General features: G+C 39.3%; 1 protein-coding gene across 1 annotated transcript in view; it reads right to left on the bottom strand.

Moving 5' to 3' along the window:
- Positions 1 to 23377, bottom strand: part of CUBN (cubilin) — a 261035-nt gene that overhangs the window by 169297 nt on the left and 68361 nt on the right. Inside the window, exons 23-27 of the mRNA XM_005891915.2 lie at positions 22423 to 22615; positions 20947 to 21107; positions 20337 to 20518; positions 19270 to 19426; positions 17734 to 17921 (exon numbers count right to left, since the gene is read on the bottom strand). Coding sequence (XP_005891977.2) covers positions 17734 to 17921; positions 19270 to 19426; positions 20337 to 20518; positions 20947 to 21107; positions 22423 to 22615 — 881 coding nt within the window. The remainder of the gene's footprint in view (positions 1 to 17733; positions 17922 to 19269; positions 19427 to 20336; positions 20519 to 20946; positions 21108 to 22422; positions 22616 to 23377) is intronic.

Below are 23377 nucleotides of genomic sequence, written 5' to 3'. Positions count from 1 at the left end.
CCAAGTTTTTCATTTGTGCTTCTTTGTGCAAATAGTCACATTCTGGTGACAGAGATGTGTGCCTTTCTCTCCCACTGAATTCAAGTTTCCTTAGATCCCAGACCACCTTTCAAATCCCCTCAAAGCCCAGCATAGGGCTTTGTCCAGGGTAGATTCCCAATATAGCTTCAGTGAAGAACTGCAACCACTTCCCCCACAGCTGCACACACTCACTCACTCACCCTCAGGTACTAAACCTAAGCATTTTATACAAACGATAAAGGTGGGGTTTATTTTATAGTCTTATCCCTTCATCTTCCTTTTAATTTTTTAAATACTGCTGCTTTGAATATGTGTATTTATGATCAAGCTTCTAAGGTTGTAGATGATTGACAGAAATCACAAAGAAGGGGTAGAAATGAGAGAAGGAATAAAAAGAAGAGGAAACAAAAAAAGCCCTTCACTTCCCATCTGGACCCTACCATCCACTGCAGGAGGTGGAGGTAGGGAAGGCGTCTGGGCTGCAATCTGTTTACTCCTAAACTACTGCTTCACTGTAGGCTGCTTATTTCAGCCACAGAGTTCTTTTATTAAACCTAGTGTATGAATTCCAATTCAAAACTAATTAATACAAAAATAAACAGACTGTTTCCAAGCCAAGGCATAATAAGCCAGAAAACACTCCACTGTTCTCCACTCCAAAAGGCTCATTTTGAACTTTGGGTTTTAGTGCAGTGACCAAAACTTTAATTACTTCATCTTTATCCAGCAAAACAAGGTAAGATTTCTCTAGGACCACAGTCGCCCTGAACTTCATGGATCTTCTGAAACACTAGGTCGTGACATCGTTAGGAACCGTATTTGAGATTCTTCAAGGTCAGAATCAGTGTAGAGTTTTTGCCTCCCAGCTCGGCAAGGTTAAGAAATGTGACATTTTCACATGACTTGAAGGGGATTTTTTTTTTCTTCCTTCCGGATGGGATTACTCCATTGAAGGAGAGCCCCTGAATCCCAGTGGTTCTTAAATAACACATTGTGAATGGAATAGGGGGGTGGGGGCAAAGGGAGGGGGTTTGAGAGAAACAGTGATGAATAACAATTAGTTTCTTTTTGCCTTTGGAGGGGAGAGACTGATACATCAAAACAAGCATCAAATAGACATTGATGGAAATGCTTAAGTATAATGTCAAATAAATTAATTAGTGTAGAACAAAATCTCTCTAGAAAAAAAATCCCATATCCCTAATTTTACATCCTTCTAAGGTTTACACTTAATTAAATCAGAGACTTTTTATTTACCCTCACACAGATGGCTAACGTCACCTCAACAATTCATTCTCGCGTAAATGTACCACACAAAAAGGAACAGTCATTTCTCAAAGTACACAAATACCGGTTACCATGGTGACCAGTTGGTGCCTGCTGCTCCTGATTTTGTTTTCAGAGCAGAATCTTAACCACAGGACATTCCAGCTGTGACTCATTGGGACTATTGGCCAGCACGCGGCTTGGTCCCGAGAAGGGCACCAGCTCCCCTGCTTTTAGAAAGCTTCAAGATTTACTCCTTCTGAACAGTATTTGAGGTTGGACTTGAGTCCATAGAAAGAAAAATCGTAGAAATTAAGAAGTGAAAGATTGACATTCTTACTTTGAATATGAAGATCAAATTTGTACTACTGTTTAAAGGTTTGGGTTTTTTTTTTTAATACTTAAAATGCCGCTCAGGTTTTCAAGTTGCCATTTAATGTATCTCCACATGTGGATCACTGTATGTACAAAACCTCTTGTGTAGAATCTTATCAGCTGTTCTCTTAAGGAGAAGATTCATTTAGGATTTTTGTGTTTTAGATCTTCCACCCTCCACACCACCCTGAAATATCTCAACCACTCTTAAGACACTCAAAGAGGAAGGAAATCTCTTGCCTAAGCCACATTTACCAATTTCTATCTACTTCCTTTGCGTGGGTTTGATAATTTGGTACTTGCATGGCTGAGGAGACCATTAGAGATGTCAGACTATGATTGCAACATAAAATGATCTGTGGACTCCAAAATAGTATGGACCCATGCATACAAATGGAAGACAGAAAACCAAAGACTCACCACTGACAGAGCGAGATTGTAAGATCAAGGTTTCTGTAGGTACTTTATGAATCGCTGGAACTCAAGTCTGGAGGAATGTCAGCTAGTGTCATCTGCTTCCTCGGTGTGAATCGACCTTATGAACTGCAAGATGCTCAGGACAGAAATGTAGTTTTCAAGCACGGCTTGTGTGCTAAATTCTTTGATGATTTTGAAAATTTGTGATCCTAATGAATGAAATTATAACTAACTCCTATCTCAGCTTGGGATGTATAGACAGACTTCTATTCTAAACTCATTTTAGAATGACAGTGAATTACACCTAAAACTCAACCCTTTCTATCGTAGAAGTGAAGTGAAGTGTTAGTTGCTCCGTCATGTTCAACTCTTTATGACCCCATGGATGGTAGCCTGTCAGGCTGCTCTGTCCATGGGATGCTCCAGGCAAGAAAACTGGAGTGGGTAGCCATTCCCTTGTTCAGGGGATCTTCCCAACCCAGGGATCAAACCCGGGTCTCCTGCATTGCAGGCAGATTCTTTACCGCTGAGCCATCAAGGAAGCCCTCTCTATTATAGACTGGCAGCTAGTTCATACTTTTCTAAGTACTGTTTTTCTTATTTACTTGAAATTTTTCTGGAAGAAAATAATATTTATAGTGGAGGGTTAATTTTAAGAATAATTAAATATAACTCATACAAAGAAATCAAATCAAGAGCTTTTTGGGGAAGATATTGTTAAAATATGCAAACATTTCTGGAAAAAAAAATTTGGTCCATTTCCTATTACAAATCTTTAAAAACTCCAAAAGAACTTTATTCTTTAGAGTTTAGCATGTAGGTAAAATAATTCATCTGCTGTGAGGGAGAACTCTAGGTATAGTAGAGAGTTCCTAATATTTTTAGAGAAGAAAACTTCTGGTCAATGTAAAGGAGATAGTTACATATCTGAGAATTACACTCCATGAGTCCATAGCGTGGCTTTTGAGAGTCAAGGTCACTAGGAGAAGATTATGTTTCAGCTGAGAGCAGGACAGTGATTGCACTGTAGGAACACATTCGCGTGCACAACAGAGGACAGAATGGTATGGACCCAGCGGAAGCAGAAGGTATTGAGAAGAGGCAGTCAGGATACACAGGGAAGCCTGGCGGGTTGCAGTCCATGGAGCTGCAAAGTCGGACATGACTGAGAGACTGAACTGAACTGAATATGTCCAGTGTTGGCCTCTAGATTCAAAGTCCAGTCTAGCTCTTAAAATTCACTTAGAACATAAACTTGTGGAAATTACTTAACCTCCATAAGCTAAGAGTTCTTTGCAAACTTGGCCTCTTAATGGTACTTGTCTCATAGGGCTGTTGTGGTTAGCATACCAAAAAAAACATATAATAGGTTGGTTGTGAGTCCTGGCATATGCACTCAAATGTTATTCTAACTCTTGGTCAGTGGCAAAGGGAACCAACATTGCTTCTAAAGAAACTCTACTGGAAATAACTTTGACAGAAAATAATATGATGGGTAAAAAGAGCTTGAACTGACTCATGTAAAATATTTCTCAGAAATCGTCCCTGGCAGACCAGACAGGGAAGCAAGAAATCAATGAATCACTTGGGAGGAGATGGAGGCCCATGGCCGGCAGGGTGTTGCTATGACAACCTGGTTTGTGTGGAGACTGAGGCCATCCCTGCCATGTGGGGTGCAGAGCTCAGCGCAGATCATACAGTGGGGGAGTCTGAAAGCATGGAGTGTGTGGGTGGAGGAAGGTGGTGAATCATCACAGGTCTGGTGGTGAAGAGGACATTGGGCAATCTGTCAAGGCTGCCCTGGTGACAGATCAGGGAGAAACCACTGGATAGCAAAATACATGTGTTTTTTTTCCTGTTGCAGCCTCCACCCCACTTTCCGCCTGGCCAGCCTGCAGCTCCGGCTGCTTGGCCACTGGAGCTCCTGAGAGGACCAGGAACTGCCGAATTCTTGGTGCACCTCTTCAGATTTTCCCCACCCCAACATCAACTGTACCAGGAACTATGGGAGCTGCTTTGTTAGAACAGTTACTGAGAACACTGTTGCCCAAGTTTACACGCAAATCTCCTGGCTTAGAACTTTCAGAGTTTACTTTAAATCTGAAAGGCTTTGAGAAGTTCTTGTAAGAACAGAAGAAACTGCCAAGCAAGATGCATCTAGAAGGGTAAAAAGCCCCCAGTGTGGATGACAAGAGCCTGGGCAGGGAGGGACTGCAGTGGGGAGGTGTGGTAAACATGCAATCCGATCGTGGAAGATAAATTAGACAAATGTTTAAATCAACATGCATAAGCAGAGCACTGCTGGCTCTGTGACACCCCAGGGGTGGGGGGGTGAGGGGGTGAAGGTTCCAGGATGGGACACAAGGGTGGGCACAGTGCAGTAGGTACAGAGGCACATCTTGCCCACCCCCTACTCCCCCCTTCCCACCAGGCACAGGAAAAGCCATTGCCATGTGCTGCAGGGTGGGGCAGGAAGCATGAGGTACCGGTCTAAAATTAAACAATGACTCACAACCCTGAGCTTTGCATGAGACCAAGAAACTCACTGAAAGCCCACATTTGGAATTATTTTGTGTCGCTCTGAATTAAAGGTTGGATTCCAATACAGACCATACAGTCACGATCCATGTGGTGGCTAGCTGCTGTCCTCTCTTAATAGTGCATGGATATTTATTTCTGCTTGCTATATATTACTTATTTTAGACGCCACCAAGGCTGATTTGGGTTGGTTTGTTTGCTTGTTTTTTTAATCATTGTTTAATCATGGATTATGCAAAAGTTTAACTACAAACACATTTTATCTCAGCACTGTTTATAATAGTGGACATATGCAAAGATTCTAAGTGTTTCTCAAGGAGAATGGGTAGTTGAATTGTGATGAGGAAACATTTGATGTTGCAAATGATGTGGTGTAATAAATCACAAGGAGAAACATTTGTAAGCTACTGTTACATGTTTAAAAAGTCATTAAAGAATAATAGTAGAGAACTTACAATGGAGGGGGGAAGAATGGGGGAAGGGATAATTAAGGAGTTTGGGATCAACATGTACACACTGCTGTATTTAAAATGGATAACCCACTGCATTGCACAGGGCACTCTAGTCCCTTTGCTGTCCACCTGAAACTATCACAACGTTGTTAATCAGCTGGATTCCAATAGGAAATAAAAAGTTTTAAAAATGCAAAAAAAGAGAATGGTACATACAAAATGATCCTCCTTGAATATTAAAATAAAATAGGGAGGGACTTTAGTAAGTAAATGTCACCAAATATTATCAGTAGTGATATAATTTGTGCTATTTTTATTTTATCTAGGTTTTTCTATATTTTCCACATTGTCTGCAATGACTGTATTCCTATGTGACCAGATAAATTTATTTTTTAAAGTATTATCTCTGGAACCCTATTGACATGGCAAGGTAGATATGTATTGGTAATATTTTTCCAGGCTCAGAATTTCATACCCTTTTAGGTTCTCAGATACCCAGCTGGTCTACTAAAAATATTGTACTGTCTGTCTCCATAATCTTTTTCATGTATTTCAAGACTATCCCTGAAAATTAGCCCATTAAAATGTTATTATATAAGGTAATCTTCAGCATTAATTTAAAACCATATTTTGTCCCTAATGCTTCCTTTTTAAAATCATAACTAGGCTTTTATTATTAATTAGACTAATTCTGTATTTTAAAAAAGCATCCTTTCAGTTGTCCAGGGACTAAAGAGCTCTTACTAACATAAATTTTGATAGTCACTGATGGACCAATAAGCACCTAATTCCCTCCATTGTGGGAAGTGAAATGCTTTGAAAGTCAAGCATGTTCTCCCTAGTGTGTACAATGAACATTTAGTTCCATGAACCACAGCCTTTCCTCTGCCAACTATACTATTGTGAAGCATTCAACATTTAAAAAAATTATTCTGCCTCCTAAGAGCCTCACCATCTGCTACAGATGGACTCAGAAACAGGAAGATAACCATAACACAACATGAAACCATAGAAGTAGGAGCTGGAAGGACCCAGAGCACAGCCACACACTCTGTTCCCATTGAGGGAGGGCGAGAAAAGAAAGCTTGTTCAATAAGTAAGAAAGCTTGTTCAATAAATAAGTCCATGTAAGAACTGAAGGGTAAAGACGTCACTTTTGGACTCGCTTGGTGGTACAATAGTTAAGGGGCTTCCCAGGTAGCTTAGCTGGTAAACAATCTGCCTGTAATGCAGGAGACTCGGGTTCTATTCCTGGGTCGAGAAGACCCCCTGGAGAGGGAGTAGGCTACCACTCCAGTCTTCTTGGGTTTCCCTGGTGACTCAGATGGCAAAGAATCCACCTGCAATGCGGGAGACCTGGGTTTGATTCCTGAGTTGGGAAGATGCCCTGGAGAAGGGAAAGGCAACCCATTCCAGTATTCTGGCCTGGAGAATCCCATGGACAGAGGAGCCTGGTGGGCTACAGTCCATGGGGTCACAAAGAGTCAGACACGACTGAGCGACTAAGCACCGCACAGCAGCACAGTAGTTAAGAATCCGCCTGCCAATGCAGGGGACACTTGATCCCTGGCCTGGGACGATCCCACAGGCATGGAGCAACAAAGCCCATACGCTGCCAACTACCGAGCCTGTGCACCTAGAGCCGGTGCTCTGCAGCTGAAGCCACCGCAGTGTGAAGCCCACGGACTACAAAGGCAAGCAGCCCCTGCTGGCCGCAAATAGAGAGCCTGCTTTCAGCAACAGAGACCCAGCACAGCCATAAATAAATAATTTTTTTTAAATATGCCATTTTTGACAAAATTCTGAAATGTTGCAGGTGGAAATTGTTCCCATTGTAAAAAGTAGTCAATCAGCGTAATTAATCAAAATTCACAGCAACTCCTAACTTTTGGATTCAGCCTTCTGATTGACACCTTCGCCTTCATGCCATGTGCCTGTTGGATGGTAGACGGGGCCTTACATGCATGCACTTGATGCCTGTGGTCTGAGGAGCAAAGTAAGCTGAGGACCACCAGGAAAGGAAGTGTGCAAAGAGCACTTTCAAGTTTTGAGCATCTAATGGCATTTTCACTGGCTTCCAGGTAGTGTGGAAATTATTGGTAGGGCTGATTATTATTTATCCTGATCCTGTCCTTCGTGTTTGAGAGGATATTGAGAGGGAAAACACAATTTCTTTTGAACCTGAGAGCAAAGGCTGTCTTTTGAAGTCTAGTGTGTTTGCCTCATTAACAGCAGCAAATTAATGCAATTACATGAAAACTCTTCCTTGTTAGGGATGGTGAGAAATGATCAGCATTTTTTAAGGAAAGGGATTTTGGTCATACTGAGATAAACATCTCTCCTTTTAAATTTTGTAATTTAAAAAATCACATTTTACTTGGGCAACTGTGGAGTCTTCAAAGTCTTCTAAAATGCTTATTATAATTAATGACACTACAAAGTATTTGGCTTAATTAACCAATGGATACGCTTCATTCTAAACTCCTTTGAATCCAGATCCTGCTCTGTCCAATACTAGATTCATATCCGGTAGAGAGGCCTCAACTGAATCATTTGGCACACTGTTTTCACTTTTTATGTGTGGTTTTGAATAGCGGTTGTCCTTAGAATTGAAATAGCTTATCTCTGAATTCTAAGCAACATGCCAGCCATCCTAGAAGCAGACTTCCTCTAACAGACAGTTCCAGGAAGCATGACTCATCTGTCCAGGAAGTGTTTAAGGAGGTGCCACGATAATAGTCAGTGCAGACCCACTGCTGCTACCACGTCCCATCTCCTCCACTTCTCTGCTTTTCTTTGACCAGCAAAGGGGATTTTAACTACTTCACTCTTAGATTCAGATAACGCCCAATCCCTGTGGCTTTGGGAGGAAATCTGAGAGGCCAGAGAAGGGAAGCCCTGCTTTCAACACAGGGGCAATCTAAGCTAGTCATATTGGGAAGGCTGTTTTGGAAACTGTAGCTTTTCATTTACTGCAAAATGTTTTAGAACAACAAATTATCATAAAATTGTGTTTATGTTAAAAAATAATAAATAATATTTATTAGCACTTACTCTGTGCTGAGTATCATTCTAAGCCCTTTCCATGTATTATCTAATTTTTTTTTGTGCTCAGTCACTTCAGTCATGTCTGACTCTCTGCAACTATGGACTATAGCCCTCCAGACTCCTCTGTCCATGGGATTCTCCAGACAAGAATACTAGAGTGGGTTACCATGCCCTCCTCCAGGGAATCTTCCCAAACCAGGAATCAAACCCATATCTCTGATATCTCCTGCATTGCAGGCAGCTTCTTTACCCACTGAGCCAAACTTCATTTAAAAAAATTTTTTTTAACTCTTCTAGTTAAGTTTCCAAGCTTATTAAATGAGAGAATTGAGAAGTGATCATTGTCTAAGGCCACATGATTTTTAAATTTTATTCATTTGTGGCTGTGCTAGATCTTGGTTGCTGCTCGCAGGCTTCGCTAGTTGTGGTAGGAGGGGCTGCTCTCCAGTTATGAGCTCAGGGGCCTCACTGCGGTGGCTCTTGTTCTGCAGCATGGGTTGTAGGTACGCATGCTCAGTAGTGGTGGCAAATTGGCTTTAGTTGCTCTGAGGCATGTAGGATTTTCCAGGACAAGGGATCGAACCTGTGTCCCCTGCATCAGCAGGCAGATTCTCATCCACTGGACCACCAGGGAAGCCCCATGTATTACCTACTTTAAAATTCCAGAAGCCCTATTATGCAGATAGTATTGTTATCTCCATTTTAGAGCTCTGGAAACTGAGGCATAGAGAAGTAATTCAACATTTTGAAAGGCATCAACAACTCAAGAATTGCTCTTGTTTCCTTCACTGGAAATTAGTTTTAAAAATAAGAATTGTTAAATTAAAAAAAAAAACAGCAAAGTCCTTATTCTCTGTGATAACAGAGAGTAACAAAAATAATTTTTTAAGTTACAGTGCTAACACCCAAAACTCCTGTTAGTCAATGGAATTGACATTTCTTTATTATATTTCTTAATAGAGCTTGGAGTGAAATAAGTGGACCAAAATGTTGGCTTTCCCATTTATCCTTTGTGAGAATTGTCAAAATGCATTATGGAAGCAGGCTATAGACAGAAAACAAGAAGAAAATTAAATGTCTTGGGAGATGAACCATTAATTATATCTCAGCCCCTAAAGAATTAAATGCTCTCTATTTAGGAATTTCTTTATACCTAACTGGACTTTCTAGGTGGTGCTAGTGGTAAAGAACCCACCTGTCAATGCAGGAGATACAAGAGACGTGCATTTGATCCTTAAGTCAGGAAAATCCCTTGCAGATGGAAATGACAACCCAGTCTGGCATTCTTGCCTGGGAAATCCCATGGACAGAGGAGTCTGGCAGGCTACAGGCCATGGGGTCACAAAGAGTTGGACACAACTGAAGCGAAATAGACACTTACCATCTGAGCCACCAGGGAAGTCCCCTTTGCCTTTGACAGTTCCTCAACCACAACTTCCTTTACTGAAGCCTCCAGCTCTGCAACATCTTGTCCAGTTACTCTTCCCCAGGAACCCTGGATAATATTCCTGATAGCATTTAATGCAACTTGTGACTAAATTGGTATACTGTTGCAAACTGACTAAGGGCTTCCCTGGTGGTTTAGCAGTAAAGAATCTGCCTGCCAATGCAAGAGACATAAATTCAATCCCTGGATTGGGAAGATCCTCTGAAGGACAACAGGGCAATCCACTTCAGTATATCTTGCCTGGAGAATCCCACAACAGAAGAGCCTGGCGAGCAATAATCCATGGGGTCTCAAAGAGGTAGACACGACTTAGCGACTAAACAGCAACAGTAACAATAATACATTGACTAACATCTGTCTCCTCCATGAAAACAAGGAAAACTGATGCTAAAACAGTTGTATTTCCACAGCCTATGTGTCTAAAATATATTTGAGTGACTGAATGAGTCGATAAATAAATGAGCAATGCCTATTTAGGGCGGTAAAAACCTGAGGAAGTACTACAGCAAAAACAGAACAAAACAGATCCTGTTGCATTGTGTTTGATTCAGCATTTCTCAAATTTATGAGAACACTGGTCTCTATTTGTAAGACATCTGTCAACGTGTGTGGCAGAGAGAGCTAAGTGGTTTCCCCAAATGCAGTTCCCCTTTGTCTGCATGCCTGAACCACTATATGGAAGGCAGAGGAACACCTGAATTGGTCTCCAACATGACTGAGAAGTAAACTTGTATTGTACTAAGCATCTGAGCATTTCTGAGTTCTCCATAAAACAGCTAGTATTCTTTCCTGTGTTCAGTTGCTCAGTCATCTCCAACTTTTTGTGACCCCATGGACTATAGCCCACCAGGCTCCTCTTTCCATGGAATTTCCCAGGCAACAATACTGGAGCAAGTTGCCATTTCCAGAGGATCTTTCTGACCAGGGATTGAACCCATGTCTCCTGCATCTCCTGCATTGACAGGCAGATTCTTTACCTCTGAGCCATCTGGAAGGCCCACAGTATTCCTTAATCAGGCCTTTGGGCCTGATGCTGCAGAGTTGTAGTTACGGAAAACACTGCTCAGGCTGCAAACTTGGACAACATGCGTGTAAGACTGGAAGACTGACGGACATCAGTGACGTTCTCAAGGATGCTTTTCATTAGCAGCGCACTGTTTTGTCACTGAAAGGAGGACATGGAAGTGCAAAAAGCAATGATATAAATAGCTGGGGAAGATGACATCAGAAAGAGGATTTGGCAAGGGATGAAGTGAATCTTATAAAGGCTACAGGGAAATACATTTGACAGAAGTCACTGACATAATTGAGAGGACTTGAAAGGGACATAAGTGGAAAGGGAAGGCATTAGAAAGAATGTTGAAATAATGGAAGATGATAGTGGCAAAGGTGTCCAATAAAGAAGGTGGGGAAGAAGCTTAGAATCAGAATTCAGACACTGCAAAGTGAATCTGACATGTTAATGTACTGAGATAAATATAACAGTATCAGTGAGCCTTAGTGAATCAAAGCATACAATGTATGCTTGATTTTGTACAGCTTTGGCTGTAGCAATGGAAAAGTAAGCCCTATTGAAAAAGAAACATGGAAAAGCCCTTGAAGGTATATGCTAAGAAGACCCCTATTATAATCCTTACACTTCCCAGGAGAGAGTTTTGAAGTGAGGATGAAACGTGCTGTCGTGATGGAAGTGGGCTGCAGACAGTGGCCCCAGCTGCTAAACTGAGGCTAATTCAGGGTTTGCTCTATTGGGATCCCTGGGGATTTTGACTGAATGGAGCCGGGGTGGGGTCTAGGGTCTATGAATATATTTTTAAACAAGTTACCTAAATGATTCTGGAATGAGGGCAGATTTAGTAGCTAGTTATGGGGGCTTTATCCTCCACATCACATTCTTCCTCAGCAGAAGGTTTTTTTTTTGTTTTTTTTTTTTTAAAGGAAAGATATCAACACCAGTGGAGCAATAAGAAACCAGGGATGGCAGAGGTCAGATGTCTTTGTGGACATCTCTCAGGTGTCTTGTTCTTAAAAAAAGCATGCTGTTTGCTGAATTCTTTATATTCTGTACTCTGTCAGAGAGTGCTGAGTGAAGAGATGTGCTCTCCTGAACTAATCCTGACCAGCAGAGACGTGGTTGTGACTGTAGAAATGAACAAGCCATTACGAGAGAGTGATCCATTTCCTCCGAATCTGTGATGACATGTCAGTCATGGGCATGAGGCTTTAGGGAGAGAGATTCTGAAAGGAGATATGAGCACATGGACCAAAAAAATTTTTTAATTAAAAAATTAATGAAAGAACAAAGAAATTCAATAGAAAAAGGAAAGGAAATTCAAGAAAAAAGACATACTCTAAAAAAAAAAAATTAAACTCTGTCCGTAAAGTCAGGAATAATTTGGGGGTTGGGGTAGGTAAGAAAAGGGAAACCCTCTGAAGAACTCAGTCTAAGAAAAAAACCCATGGATGTACATGGTAGCTTTCTGACCATCCCATAAGCGCACATACAAATTAGCTAAACTTTGGGATATGGCGCAGTTAGAAAGAAATGTCTATTTTTTTAAGCTATGATTGGGGCAAAAGAAGACGAAAATGTGAGTTGGACCACTGCTTCGAGAAGACAGTGTAACATGATGAAGGTGAAGTAGAAGACACCTCTTATGATTTTGAAACTGGGAGAAGAAACAGGAAATCCAATTTAGAGGATAAGTCTGTCAGTGTCTTTAAAATAATTTTCCCATGCTTAAGTGCATTACACCGCACAGTCCTGAGAGGTATGGTCAGTACAGAACAAATTGTGTAATCTTGCTCACTTCATAGGCAATTCAAACCACACTTCAGGGGAACTCCCTGGTGGTCCAGTGGCTAGGACTCCACACTTTCACTCTTGACAGCCCAGGCTCAACACCTAGTTGAGGAACTAGGATCACACAAGCCGCAGGTCATAGCCAAAAAAGAGAACAAAAGGCTTTAGCACACCAGCAGAATCCATGTATGTCCCTGCTGAAAGGTTTTGTCTCTTTCCACAGATATGAACTATGAGCATCTTGGGCCAGAGGGCTAGACCTTGCTGCCCCTGGTCAGAGCTGGTCATACTGAACAGAGGGGCACTTATCCATTGACAGCTAGATCCTTGCCTTGTTGTCAGACTCAAAGAGATGAGCACCTGGTGACAGGACGTAACCTGTCACCAAGAGAAAGTCTAGTTGTTTGTAAGCACCTGAGGCCCACGGTCTTAAAATGTTATGGCTGGGGTGCCCTTATTTAAGTTAAATCTGTGAAATTGCAGAAACTCAGAGGAAGCTTCTGAGATGAAAAAGGAGGCCAGAGTCTATGTTCACAGCAAGAAACAAGAAAGTCAGAAGAAAGAAGAAGAAGAAGGGAAGTCACTCCTGAGCCTTCTTAGTCTCTGCCCTCTCCCAGCTTTTCAGTTGGTCCCGTGTGTTATGAGGCGGCTTTTTAAACTTTCCTAGGGAACAGCCATTGCACAAACACTAGTCTTTTCCCCATGGGTCAGTTTGAGTGTGTATCTACAACCAAGAGTATAAGACAGAAGAGGGAACATAGGCAGATGCCAGAGGTCTGAAGGGGAAATGTCTTAACTTCCAAAATGTGGGAAAGATTTATTCTGGAATCTCACAGATGAGTAAGACGGATGGTAATTTTAGGGAAAAATTCTACATTGGACCCTGAACATAAGTTGTCAGTATGAAGCAAAGATATAATAAATGATCACTGTTTCCCTATGCAAAGGTCATGCTAAATAGCTTACATTTCTCTTGGTGACAGGGTCACTGAAGTGCTCAACTTGGGAGTTCCATGGAAACTCCCTCATGTCACCTCTGAGAGTGATAATTCTGAAAGAGAACACACACGGAGTATGTGTGGTGTCATGGCCTGGGGCATTGGCATGGAGCCACAGTGCCCGGTGGAAAGCCTGGCTCTGGTAATATAATCTGTGTGACTGTGGACAACCTGCCTTTGTCTCAGTTTCCTCACCTGTCAAATGAGATAATGATATTTCCTACATTACACGGTTGCTTCAAGAATTATCTAATAAGTAATGCATTTGACAAATACAAGCTATTATTATTACCAACTTTGTTTGAATGGTGCTTTCCTAAAAGTGTTCAATAACAGAAGCATTTTAACCCAAGAAACCTATCATTTTAGAATACTTGAAACAGGTAGCATCTTTCTGATATTTACCAAATGTTTATATTTATCTGATATTTATATTTTCTGATATTTATTTTTTAAGAAGTCATAGGCTAATGAGTCTACATGCAAATAAATAATACTCTAAAGACCAGAGGATTTAGAGGAATCATCATGAGAGGGAACTCTGAGGCAAAATAGTCCAGTATAACTTACTAGAAATAATATCCTATGTTTAGCTATGAAGTCACTGCCTTTCATGTAAAAATGACCTGGAGACCACAAGTGTTTAATATCTTCTAACACCATGACGTGGCTAACAACAAACCTATTAGAACACACAAACCAGATAATATGGTCCAACGCCAAGTTAGTAGGAGAACTGAATCCAATCCTGGACCACATTTGAAGAGACACTGACATACCAGCAAGCACAAAGCGGAGGGGATCCCATGGGAGCTGACCTTTCTGGACCCTTGGGAGCATCCCTCCTTGCTTATTACTGTCACCTTCTGTCCTAGTCTCTTCCTTCAGCTTCTATGACACAAAAACCTCTTGGTTTTCCTCCATCCTTGGCTCCCCACCCACAGGCTCCCAGAACCAACATAGGCTCTGGATTTCCTGTACATTTCTGTGCTGATTTTTCCCAAATCCATTACTTTTGTTTGTATTTTCAATACTGATTTAAAAACTTCTTCTTCCAGATACAGCCCCAGTCTCAAAATAAAAATGAAAAAGCGAAATCAAGTAATAAAATACAAAAAGAATCCTAAGGTTGACTTCCTACAACTGCAGGGGCAACACAGCCTTACTCCTTTAAGCAAATGACCCTTCCTCCCACTAAGTATTTTATTTCCAAATCTGAATTCTTTCATTTCACCCAGAGGACAAAGGCATAGAGGATTCGTTTCCCAGTGGGATCTTTACCAACCCACACGTCTCAGCAAGGCTGGGCACAGTGTCCCACCAGCACCTAATCAAGTCCTTGCATAGTTTCAGTTCTGTTAATTGAAAATAACTCAATTCTGGCTGCAGTCACAGCTACTCACTTTGAACTTGACTAAATCACTTGAAAAAAACCCTTGAACTAGAAGTTATAAAATAATGGAAGCTAGGTTTCATGTTTGTGGCTATTCTCTCCATTAATGGTCATTTGTGCTTTTAGAATTTCCATCATAAATCAGCCATTGTAGCGATTGCTTTGGTCTTGCCCCTTGGCTTACAGAAATGGAAAACATCTCCTCCCTCTGGCAACAGTGTCATTCTTTGGAAGGCTTAGCTGAACTTCTGGTTCTCATTCTGTATTTTTGTGGCTTTCACCATCAATGTTGCACAAGATACATGGCCCATCTGTAACATCATCTGTGGAGCGGCTCTGCTGTTGTTGGAACAAGTTTTCTAACACCTCCAAAAATTATCCGATGGGCCTTTTTGTTACCATTTCACCCTCAAGTAAGTCCAAAGAGGTGGAGTCTGGTCCCTGGAAAGGTTTCATCTCATTTGCTCCCACTCTTTCTGCCAAAGCCGTCCTTAAAACCCAGTTCAAAAGCTTCCTGTTGGCCCCGCTCTCTGCATTGTGCTTTTTATCAAATAAGGCGCCCAGCAGATTGGTAAACATGCAGTACTCTGCACACCCATGAATTCTATTTTGGTATGTGCTCAAAGTGGTAGAATTGTAGTGAATGTGTAGAGATTACACAAAAATGCCAGTCTGGAATTCAGTTCTTTCTTATAGCTTATCTTTCAGCTGATGCTAAAATATGGCTGTGACGTTCAATTTAACCTGAACTTACTGAACTCCCATAAGACCTCAATTCTATAACCAGGGCCTGGGTTACAAAGTTAGCCGGAGACAGTTCTCACCTTTATAAAGCTTACAGTCCAGTAGGGCGTGTGGGCACAATCACACACGGTAAGAATATGATATGACAAACTGCTTATGTCTGTGGTATGAACAAGCGGCTTTGAAAGAAACCTTTGTATTTTTTCCTAAAGAATGAACAAAATCTCACCATGTGAAGAAAAGAAGATGATCACTCCAGGTAAATGGAATGAGACAAATATGCCATTGTCAAGCTTGTAAAGACCACCTAAGCACTAGATCAAGAAAGTAAAGTGAAGTGAAAGTCACTTAGTCATGTCTGACTCTTTGCAACCCAATGGACTGTAGCCTGCCAGGCTCCTTTGTCCATGGAATTCTCTAAGCAAGAATACTGGAGAGTGTAGCTGTTCCCTTCTCCAGGAGTTCTTCCCAACCAGGGATTGAACCCAGGTCTCCCATATTGCAGGTGGATTCTTTACCATCTGAGCCACCAGGGAAGCCTAAGAATACTGGAGTGGATAGCCTATCCCTTCTCCAGCAAATCTTGCTGACCCAGGAATCAAACTAGGGTCTCCTGCATTGCAGGTAGATTCTTTACCAGCTGAGCTACCAGGGAGGCCCACAGATTAAGGAAAGGGGATTTTTAAAATCTCTGTCAAGTTTGTGCTTTTTTAATGTTTGTTTCATGTTGTCTCATGTTTTCTTTGACTACTAGTAAATATAACTTTCTGGTGGATAAACACTATGGTTACTATTTCTCTAATACTGAGTTTTTCTAAATATAAAGCAAGATTTTTTTAACCCCCCAAAATATCCTTCAAAGGCAAGGAATCCATATATTAATATTCAGCACCTCACTAAGTCTCTCAAAGCTTTCTCTTCTTTGCTTTGAAAAACAAAAGTGCTATTTGGAAAAGATATGATAATCTCAAATGACCTCCATCAATGCTAGCTTTTTTTTTTTTTTTTTTTAAGAATTGCTTTAAAAGAGGGTTAAAACACTTTTACAAAGATAAAGGCTTTTTCTGTGATTCCCACCACCACCATCCCCCCCAACCCCGGGACTATGTCCTGAAAGTTACACACACTGGATGGTGAAAGTCTTTGCAAGCAAGACTTCCTAAAATCACTGTCCATCTTAAAGAGAACGATACTCAATTATTAAGTTGTGGATAGAAGGGATACAGGAAATGTCCTAATGTTATCAGAGTGGGGACTGGCCTCTTGGAAAAGATCTCTAATGAAAACATTATATATGGATTAGAAGTATTATATGCTAGCATGGAGATGGAGATAAAGATGTGTTAAGTGACTCAAAAGTGATTTTATTAATGATGAGAACTAGATGTCAAAATATATGTAAACAGTCTGAGTAAAATTGTTTTATGAAAGTGGAAACTAACATTCTAAATTAATACAATGGCTTATAAAATATATAATTTTATATATGATTATATAATTACATTAATAAAGAAAGATAAGTAACCACCTAACTTTTCAATCTATACCTCCACAAAGTTGTATATTCAAATCAACAAAAAAGCTTTGGTAAATAAAATATCTTATCCTAAAAGTAGCATATTACCTTCTATTTGGAGGTACTTAATTTTCCAGCAACTTTCATTGCATAGCACTGTATACAGAAAGTTCAATAAATGCTACTTGTGGTCATTATTATAACAAATAGAAACTTCCAATTTACAAACAGAAAAATTAATTGAAATGAACTCAGGTGTAAAAATAAAACACAAGAATCAAAATCATGATTCCCAGTATCAGCTTAATTAGGTATTAAAGTCATGATATTTAAATACTTTCTGATCTCTCTTTATAAATAAGAACAAACAAAAAATAACCAACAAAAACCAGAAGTTTTTCTTCCACTTCTGCATTTTTTAGGTAAGATGAGGTTACTCAGTCCAGAAGTTACATTGAAACCTTAAAACACAGGTAGTTTTAAGGTTTCATATAATTTAAGGTTTGCATATAATTTAATGGATTAAGTACCCTTATTATTAAGGTGATGCAACGAAAGAGACTTGAAACACATCTGTCCAAATACCATGTATAGTCAGCGTATTACAGACATATAGGACAGGGTGAATGGTTTGGTTCTGCAAAGCATGATAACTTACCTTGGCTTGCTAACTTGAACAGAAAATGCAGTGACTATTTAGCTTCAGAACACATACCTCTAAATAGTCAGTGGAGCAGTTTGTGTAATATTCCAATTCAAATGCTAAAAACGTATAATTCACAGTGTTTCCAGTTGTTGCTTGGATGGTCCAGTTGCAACGCTGGTTGACCGAATAGGGATTTGGATAATGTATACTCTCTAAGATGCCATAGGTTTGATTCACAATCACCACGTTATCACATGCTGGGAAAAATAACAATGACTGTTAACCACTATCATACGTATCATAATTGCCCCAAGATGTGTATGATTTTTCTATAGGAAAATATCTATGTTAAAAAGAAACATATATATGTGTGTATACACAAATACACACACACGCATACACATAAATAGACGCATACATACACAGGTAGTTGGTGCAGCATTTTTATATGGAAATGGTCTCCATTTAGAGCAAATGTGAAATAATATTTAAATGAATTCATAAACTTTAAAGTGTCATGAAAATTGCCTGTGTTAAAACTGGCATCATGTTGCTGTGAATTGGTGCAAAGAATAGCGTAGCCTGACTCACACATCAGTCTAATTTGTTTGTTTAGAAAAGTGTATTAAACATTCTATGCTTCTATTTTTCTAACTTTAGCATTTGGAAGAGACAGAAATCTTGACCTTTAAATTCAACAGTTTAGAAACACAAAGTCCTATGTGAGTGCTAAAAATGATTAACAACATGGCTTTGTTCAACATTCAAAAGTCAGCATGAAATTCATAATAAAGACTCTGTTATTCCTCTAGTTAGTCATCAGGAAGATTCAACTGAATAGAAGCAATGTAAAAGATTTGAAGAAGAAACGAAAACATTAAATTTTGAAAAAAAGTCTTCAATCCGATGGTGGCATTTTCTTTAGCTGAGTTTTCAACACGACCGTACTAGGCACTTCTACGTATGGCTAGTCTTGGGAGCCACTGCCAAATTCTACCAAACTTAATGACTTGAATGAGGCCTAGGCATGCCTTTTCTCCAGTCTTTTGCATATTGTATGATGTGTAATAAAAGAGAATGGGAAAATAAATGTATTGAAAAATTGTCGCTGAAAAATGTGGTTTGTAGTTGCATTTCTCCTACATTGCTTCTTGACAGGTGACTGGGACACCATTTGTAAGTCATTGAGGTCTACAGTTTCCCTTAATAAAATTTAAGTACCTTTTGAGATAGAAGACAAAAGCAATAGTGTTGGATAACTTTGTATAATAGAATAGTGTCCCATTATTGACAGTCCCAATTAGAAGACTATCATGTTTAATTCAAATGAAAACCCATTAGCTGCTAACCAGTTACACCAATCTTTAAATTGTGACTATCTAAGCAAATTCTTCTTCCAGCTTTCTGAGCTTACCACATGTGTTAGTTACATGACATTATACTCAATGTTTAAGCATTTCTCCATCAAACAGAGTTAAACTTTTTCATAAGGAACTAAGATTTATTTCAGTTGCTCAAACTAATGGGTTACACTTCTTTCAATTTGCTTCATTCAAGAGACTGAATACCCACTGCAGTCACTGAGCAACCAGTACACACACTTACTCTGCTGGTATTTAACCAGGAAGCCGCCTCCTTGCTGGCCTTCATCTGTCCTCAGTTTTAAAGACATGCTGTCTCCACTGGAACGGATGACAGATGGCTTCTCATTCCCACAAAGCCGAGTTAACAGATGAGAGCTGGTACTTGACCCATCATAGACCTTTAAGAAAACGTTTTATTGTTTGTTTGTTTGTCACACCACAAGGCATGCGAGATCTTAGTTCCCTGACCAGGGATCAAACTTGTGCCCCCTGCAATGGACGTGCAGAGTCTTAATCACTAGACTGCCAGGGAAGTTCCAAGAAAATATTTTAAATGTCAGATGATTATGGCTGTAAACATTATCTAAATGACTCTGCAATTCTTGATAAGTGGGGAAGAAATACAAAATGATATAACAATAGAAGAGCCCTGAATCAAATATCTTATAAAATTGTATTTAAATGTCTATAAACCTGAGCTATGTACTCAAGCTGTGGCTGTATATAAGGGTAAGGGAAAGAACCTAGCCTGAAATGTAAAGATTGAAAATAAAGGATTGTTACATGTTTTTGAGACCATAGCTATTATCAGTAGTCTTCCTTGCTTTTTTATTTCATAGTTTATCATTTATGACACTTTAACACATTTTTTATTTAGGTGGTTATTTAATGGAGATGGTGACTTACTGGTACTGTAAAAAGCTCTGTTTTATTGACTTCAGTTATCTTTAATTCAACCTCTGACACAGTCCTCTAGATTGTTAGTTTTCAATACATATATACAAATCATGTAGATAATAACTATGATAAATCTCATAACCCCTTTCAGGAGATTTTTAACCGTATCTTAACAGTCTATATTCAATATATTTTAAAGACTTAATATACCAAGCCATTCATTAATATATGCTGTACTTAGAAAGGTATTTTCATCAAATTTTCTTTTAATTTTTTATTTTGTTTAAATTTTTAATGTGGATATTGTTTAAATGATCCCTTTTCCTGAATCTCAGAAATAAAAAATGAGGCATCAACGTGCACTGGGCAAGATGGGAGCAGTGAAAGCTACCAGTGAAACTTCCTACATACAGCCAGATAGTCTTGACTACAATTTGGATGATACTCCAAATGGAAGTCTTCAAACTCCAGCAGGAACGGACTGCCACGGCTGGCCTTCAGCCACCAGGAGCACTCAGAGCTGTGATAGTAGGGCATCGGGTAGTTGGGGGACGTGAATGTGCCGGTGGACGTGGTGAGATTGCCCCCACAACCTGCGGGAGAAAGACTGGGGATAACACACAGTCTTTTCTTTCTGTAAAACGGAATTCTCTTGTCTATTTCAAACTGGTGCTACTGTCACTCCCCTTAAAAACCAACAAAACAACCCTGCACCACCAAAGACTAGCTGGCTTAAAATGTCAATTCACATCAGTGTACTTTCCTTTTCCCAACCAAGATGACCAGCTTGATGAACTATACCAGGGAATATGACATTTTCCCTTACTATGTCCTTCAAAAATAAAAACAAAAACAAAACAGCTAGAGTTAATTCAGAAATATTCACAATGTTGAAGTTTATTACAAATAGTACTGACAAAATACAGCTAGAAAAAAATAATATGTAACAGCACAGCAATCCAAGAATGAAAAATCCAATCTGATTGGACTCTCCAATAAAGGGCAAGTCTTGGCCATTTACCTGTTAAGGACCCATCCCAGTAAGCCGAGAATCCAGGCCCAGAGCCGAAGAAGTCACTCTTAAATTTTAACCATAACTTGTTACTGTGGGAGATGATTCTTGGAGGTAAATTTGAACCACAGTATTGCCCCAGGAGTGGTGAATTTTCATAGCCTCCATTCCTGTGACAAAATATAGGTGTGATCATTTATTAGGTTATTAGGTTATAATATAAACATTTAACATTAATTAACTTTGAGATCAAAAACAGATCCATTTGTCAGTCAACCTCTCTCAAAAATATTCTGAAAACAATTGCAAGCTTTCAGTTTTTCACTTTATTAAATAGCATGTGAATAACAATGAATAAAATCACCATCATTTATTGTTGACCTGACATTTTATACACCCAATTACAAATAGAGAAAAAGTACTCAATGTTCTCTCTTTCAAATAAAGCATCTGCCAAATGTATCACAGAACAAAAGATAAAGAAACAAAAATTATTAACAATATAAACAAATGTGGCTTAATTTTACAGAGAAACTTGAATGTTTTTCTAATTTGAAAGTTTTCAAAATGTAATATATTTGACATAGTTATGCATAGTTTTAAAAATACTTCCTTCCCTAAGAACTTTTGGGGTCTTAAATCTAGTTTACTATCTATAGTTTATATTCTGTATTTTCCAAGCCTAAAAAAAGATTCATTCAACCAATGACTGCTGATAATTAAGAAAATCATCTTATTTTAGCATTATATGGTGGTGGTGCTCAATCGCTAAGTCATGTTCGACTCTTGGCAGACCCATGAACTGCAGCATGCCGGGCTTCCCTGTCCTTCACTATGTCTGCTCAAACTCATGTGCATCGAGTTGGGGATGCCATTCAACCATCTCATCCTCTCTCACCCCCTTTTCCTCCTGCCGTCAATCTTTCCCAGCATCAGGGAATTGTGATTTACTGTTTAAGTAGCTTACTTTACATCAGAGAACTAAATTTATTATAAAATAGTATAAGATTCTAGCCTTTTGAAATGCCAAATAAAACCTTTAACACAGAAGGGCAACAAATTATTAGTCTAATTTAACTCACTGCAACGATCTGGAAATCCCATGGACACAGAAGCCTGGTGGGCTATAGTCCATGGAGTCGCAAAAGAGTCAAACATGACATAGCGACTAAAACAACAATAACAATCTGGGGAGATATTAATATATACCTTAACTCACCTTTACTGCAAATATAACTTTAAAAAACCCATCCTTTCAAAGCAATGAAGAATTAACGAAAAAGCCTTGCACTGAAATTCACAAGCCTTTCTGTTTTCCTACTGCTAAGTCAGGTTCCAAACGACAAACTTTGTATCTTGTAAGAAAGAGCACAAAAAGGAGCTTCACAGAACATTTTCTATATTTTTTCTTATCCTTTCCAAGAAAAATTAAAAGTGAAAATAAATAAGAAAAAAAAAAGATTATGATGAAATAAAGGTGCTTACCTGATTTCCACATAATCTGCTACACATGTACTACCAATGGCATCCTCCAAGGAGAAGTTTGTGAAGTGTAACGCAATCTGTTGGCTGCTTTCCACTGTGATCCTATAAATGCATTCCAAGTTGTTGGGGTAAAAACCGGGGAAGTTTGGAGAAGTGAAAGTCCCAGATTCTTCTGTATAGTCGTTCAAGCATGCTGTAAAAAGAAACAAATCCCAAGAGGAAAAATAATTTACAAGACAATACATTTATAAGACATCTAGTTATATATACGTCATTAATTTATGCTAATATATTTGATTTTCAATATGCCATTCTGGGATGTTCAAAGACTGACTTCCTTTCAAAACAAAGTTTTTGAAATCTCAAAGGCAAAAACAATTACTAATAGTAAACCTAAGCTATATGGTGGAAGTAGTTACATGTAATCACAACTTTTTGGTTCTTGAAAGTACTTTAATTTTTTCTAATCCATGCAAATTATCATAAACATTAAAAACTAGGCTTACCTACAGAAATCACAGGGGAAGGCTTAGTAATAATTCAGTTCTTTCAAACTTTCTTTCAAAATGGTTTTTGTCAAAGCACGCATTTATGAGAAATGACAAAACCAGTACGGATGAATAGGAGACGAGACCCGGGGATAGGAATGACCTTGAATCAATGCCCAGTTCAGATACCAGCAAGCTGTACAACCTTAGGCAACTTGCTCCACTGTTCTGAGCCTCATCTCAAAAATGGAGATGTAACTATTTTTGAGTATACACCCAAGGGTCATAGATAATACAATTAAAGGACTTGAACATGGCATTGTTCATGCTTTATTGACTATGGCAAAGCTTTTGACTGTGTGGATCACAAAAACTGTGGAAAATTCTTAAAGAGATAGGAACACCAGACCACCTGATTTCTGCCTTCTCAGAAATCTGTATGCAGGTCAAGAAGTAACAGCTAGAAC

This window comes from Bos mutus, chromosome 13, assembly GCF_027580195.1.
Source record: "Bos mutus isolate GX-2022 chromosome 13, NWIPB_WYAK_1.1, whole genome shotgun sequence".
NCBI lineage: Eukaryota > Metazoa > Chordata > Mammalia > Artiodactyla > Bovidae > Bos > Bos mutus.
The sequence above is the reverse complement of the archived record's forward strand: the minus strand, read 5'-3'. Positions and strand labels throughout refer to the sequence as shown.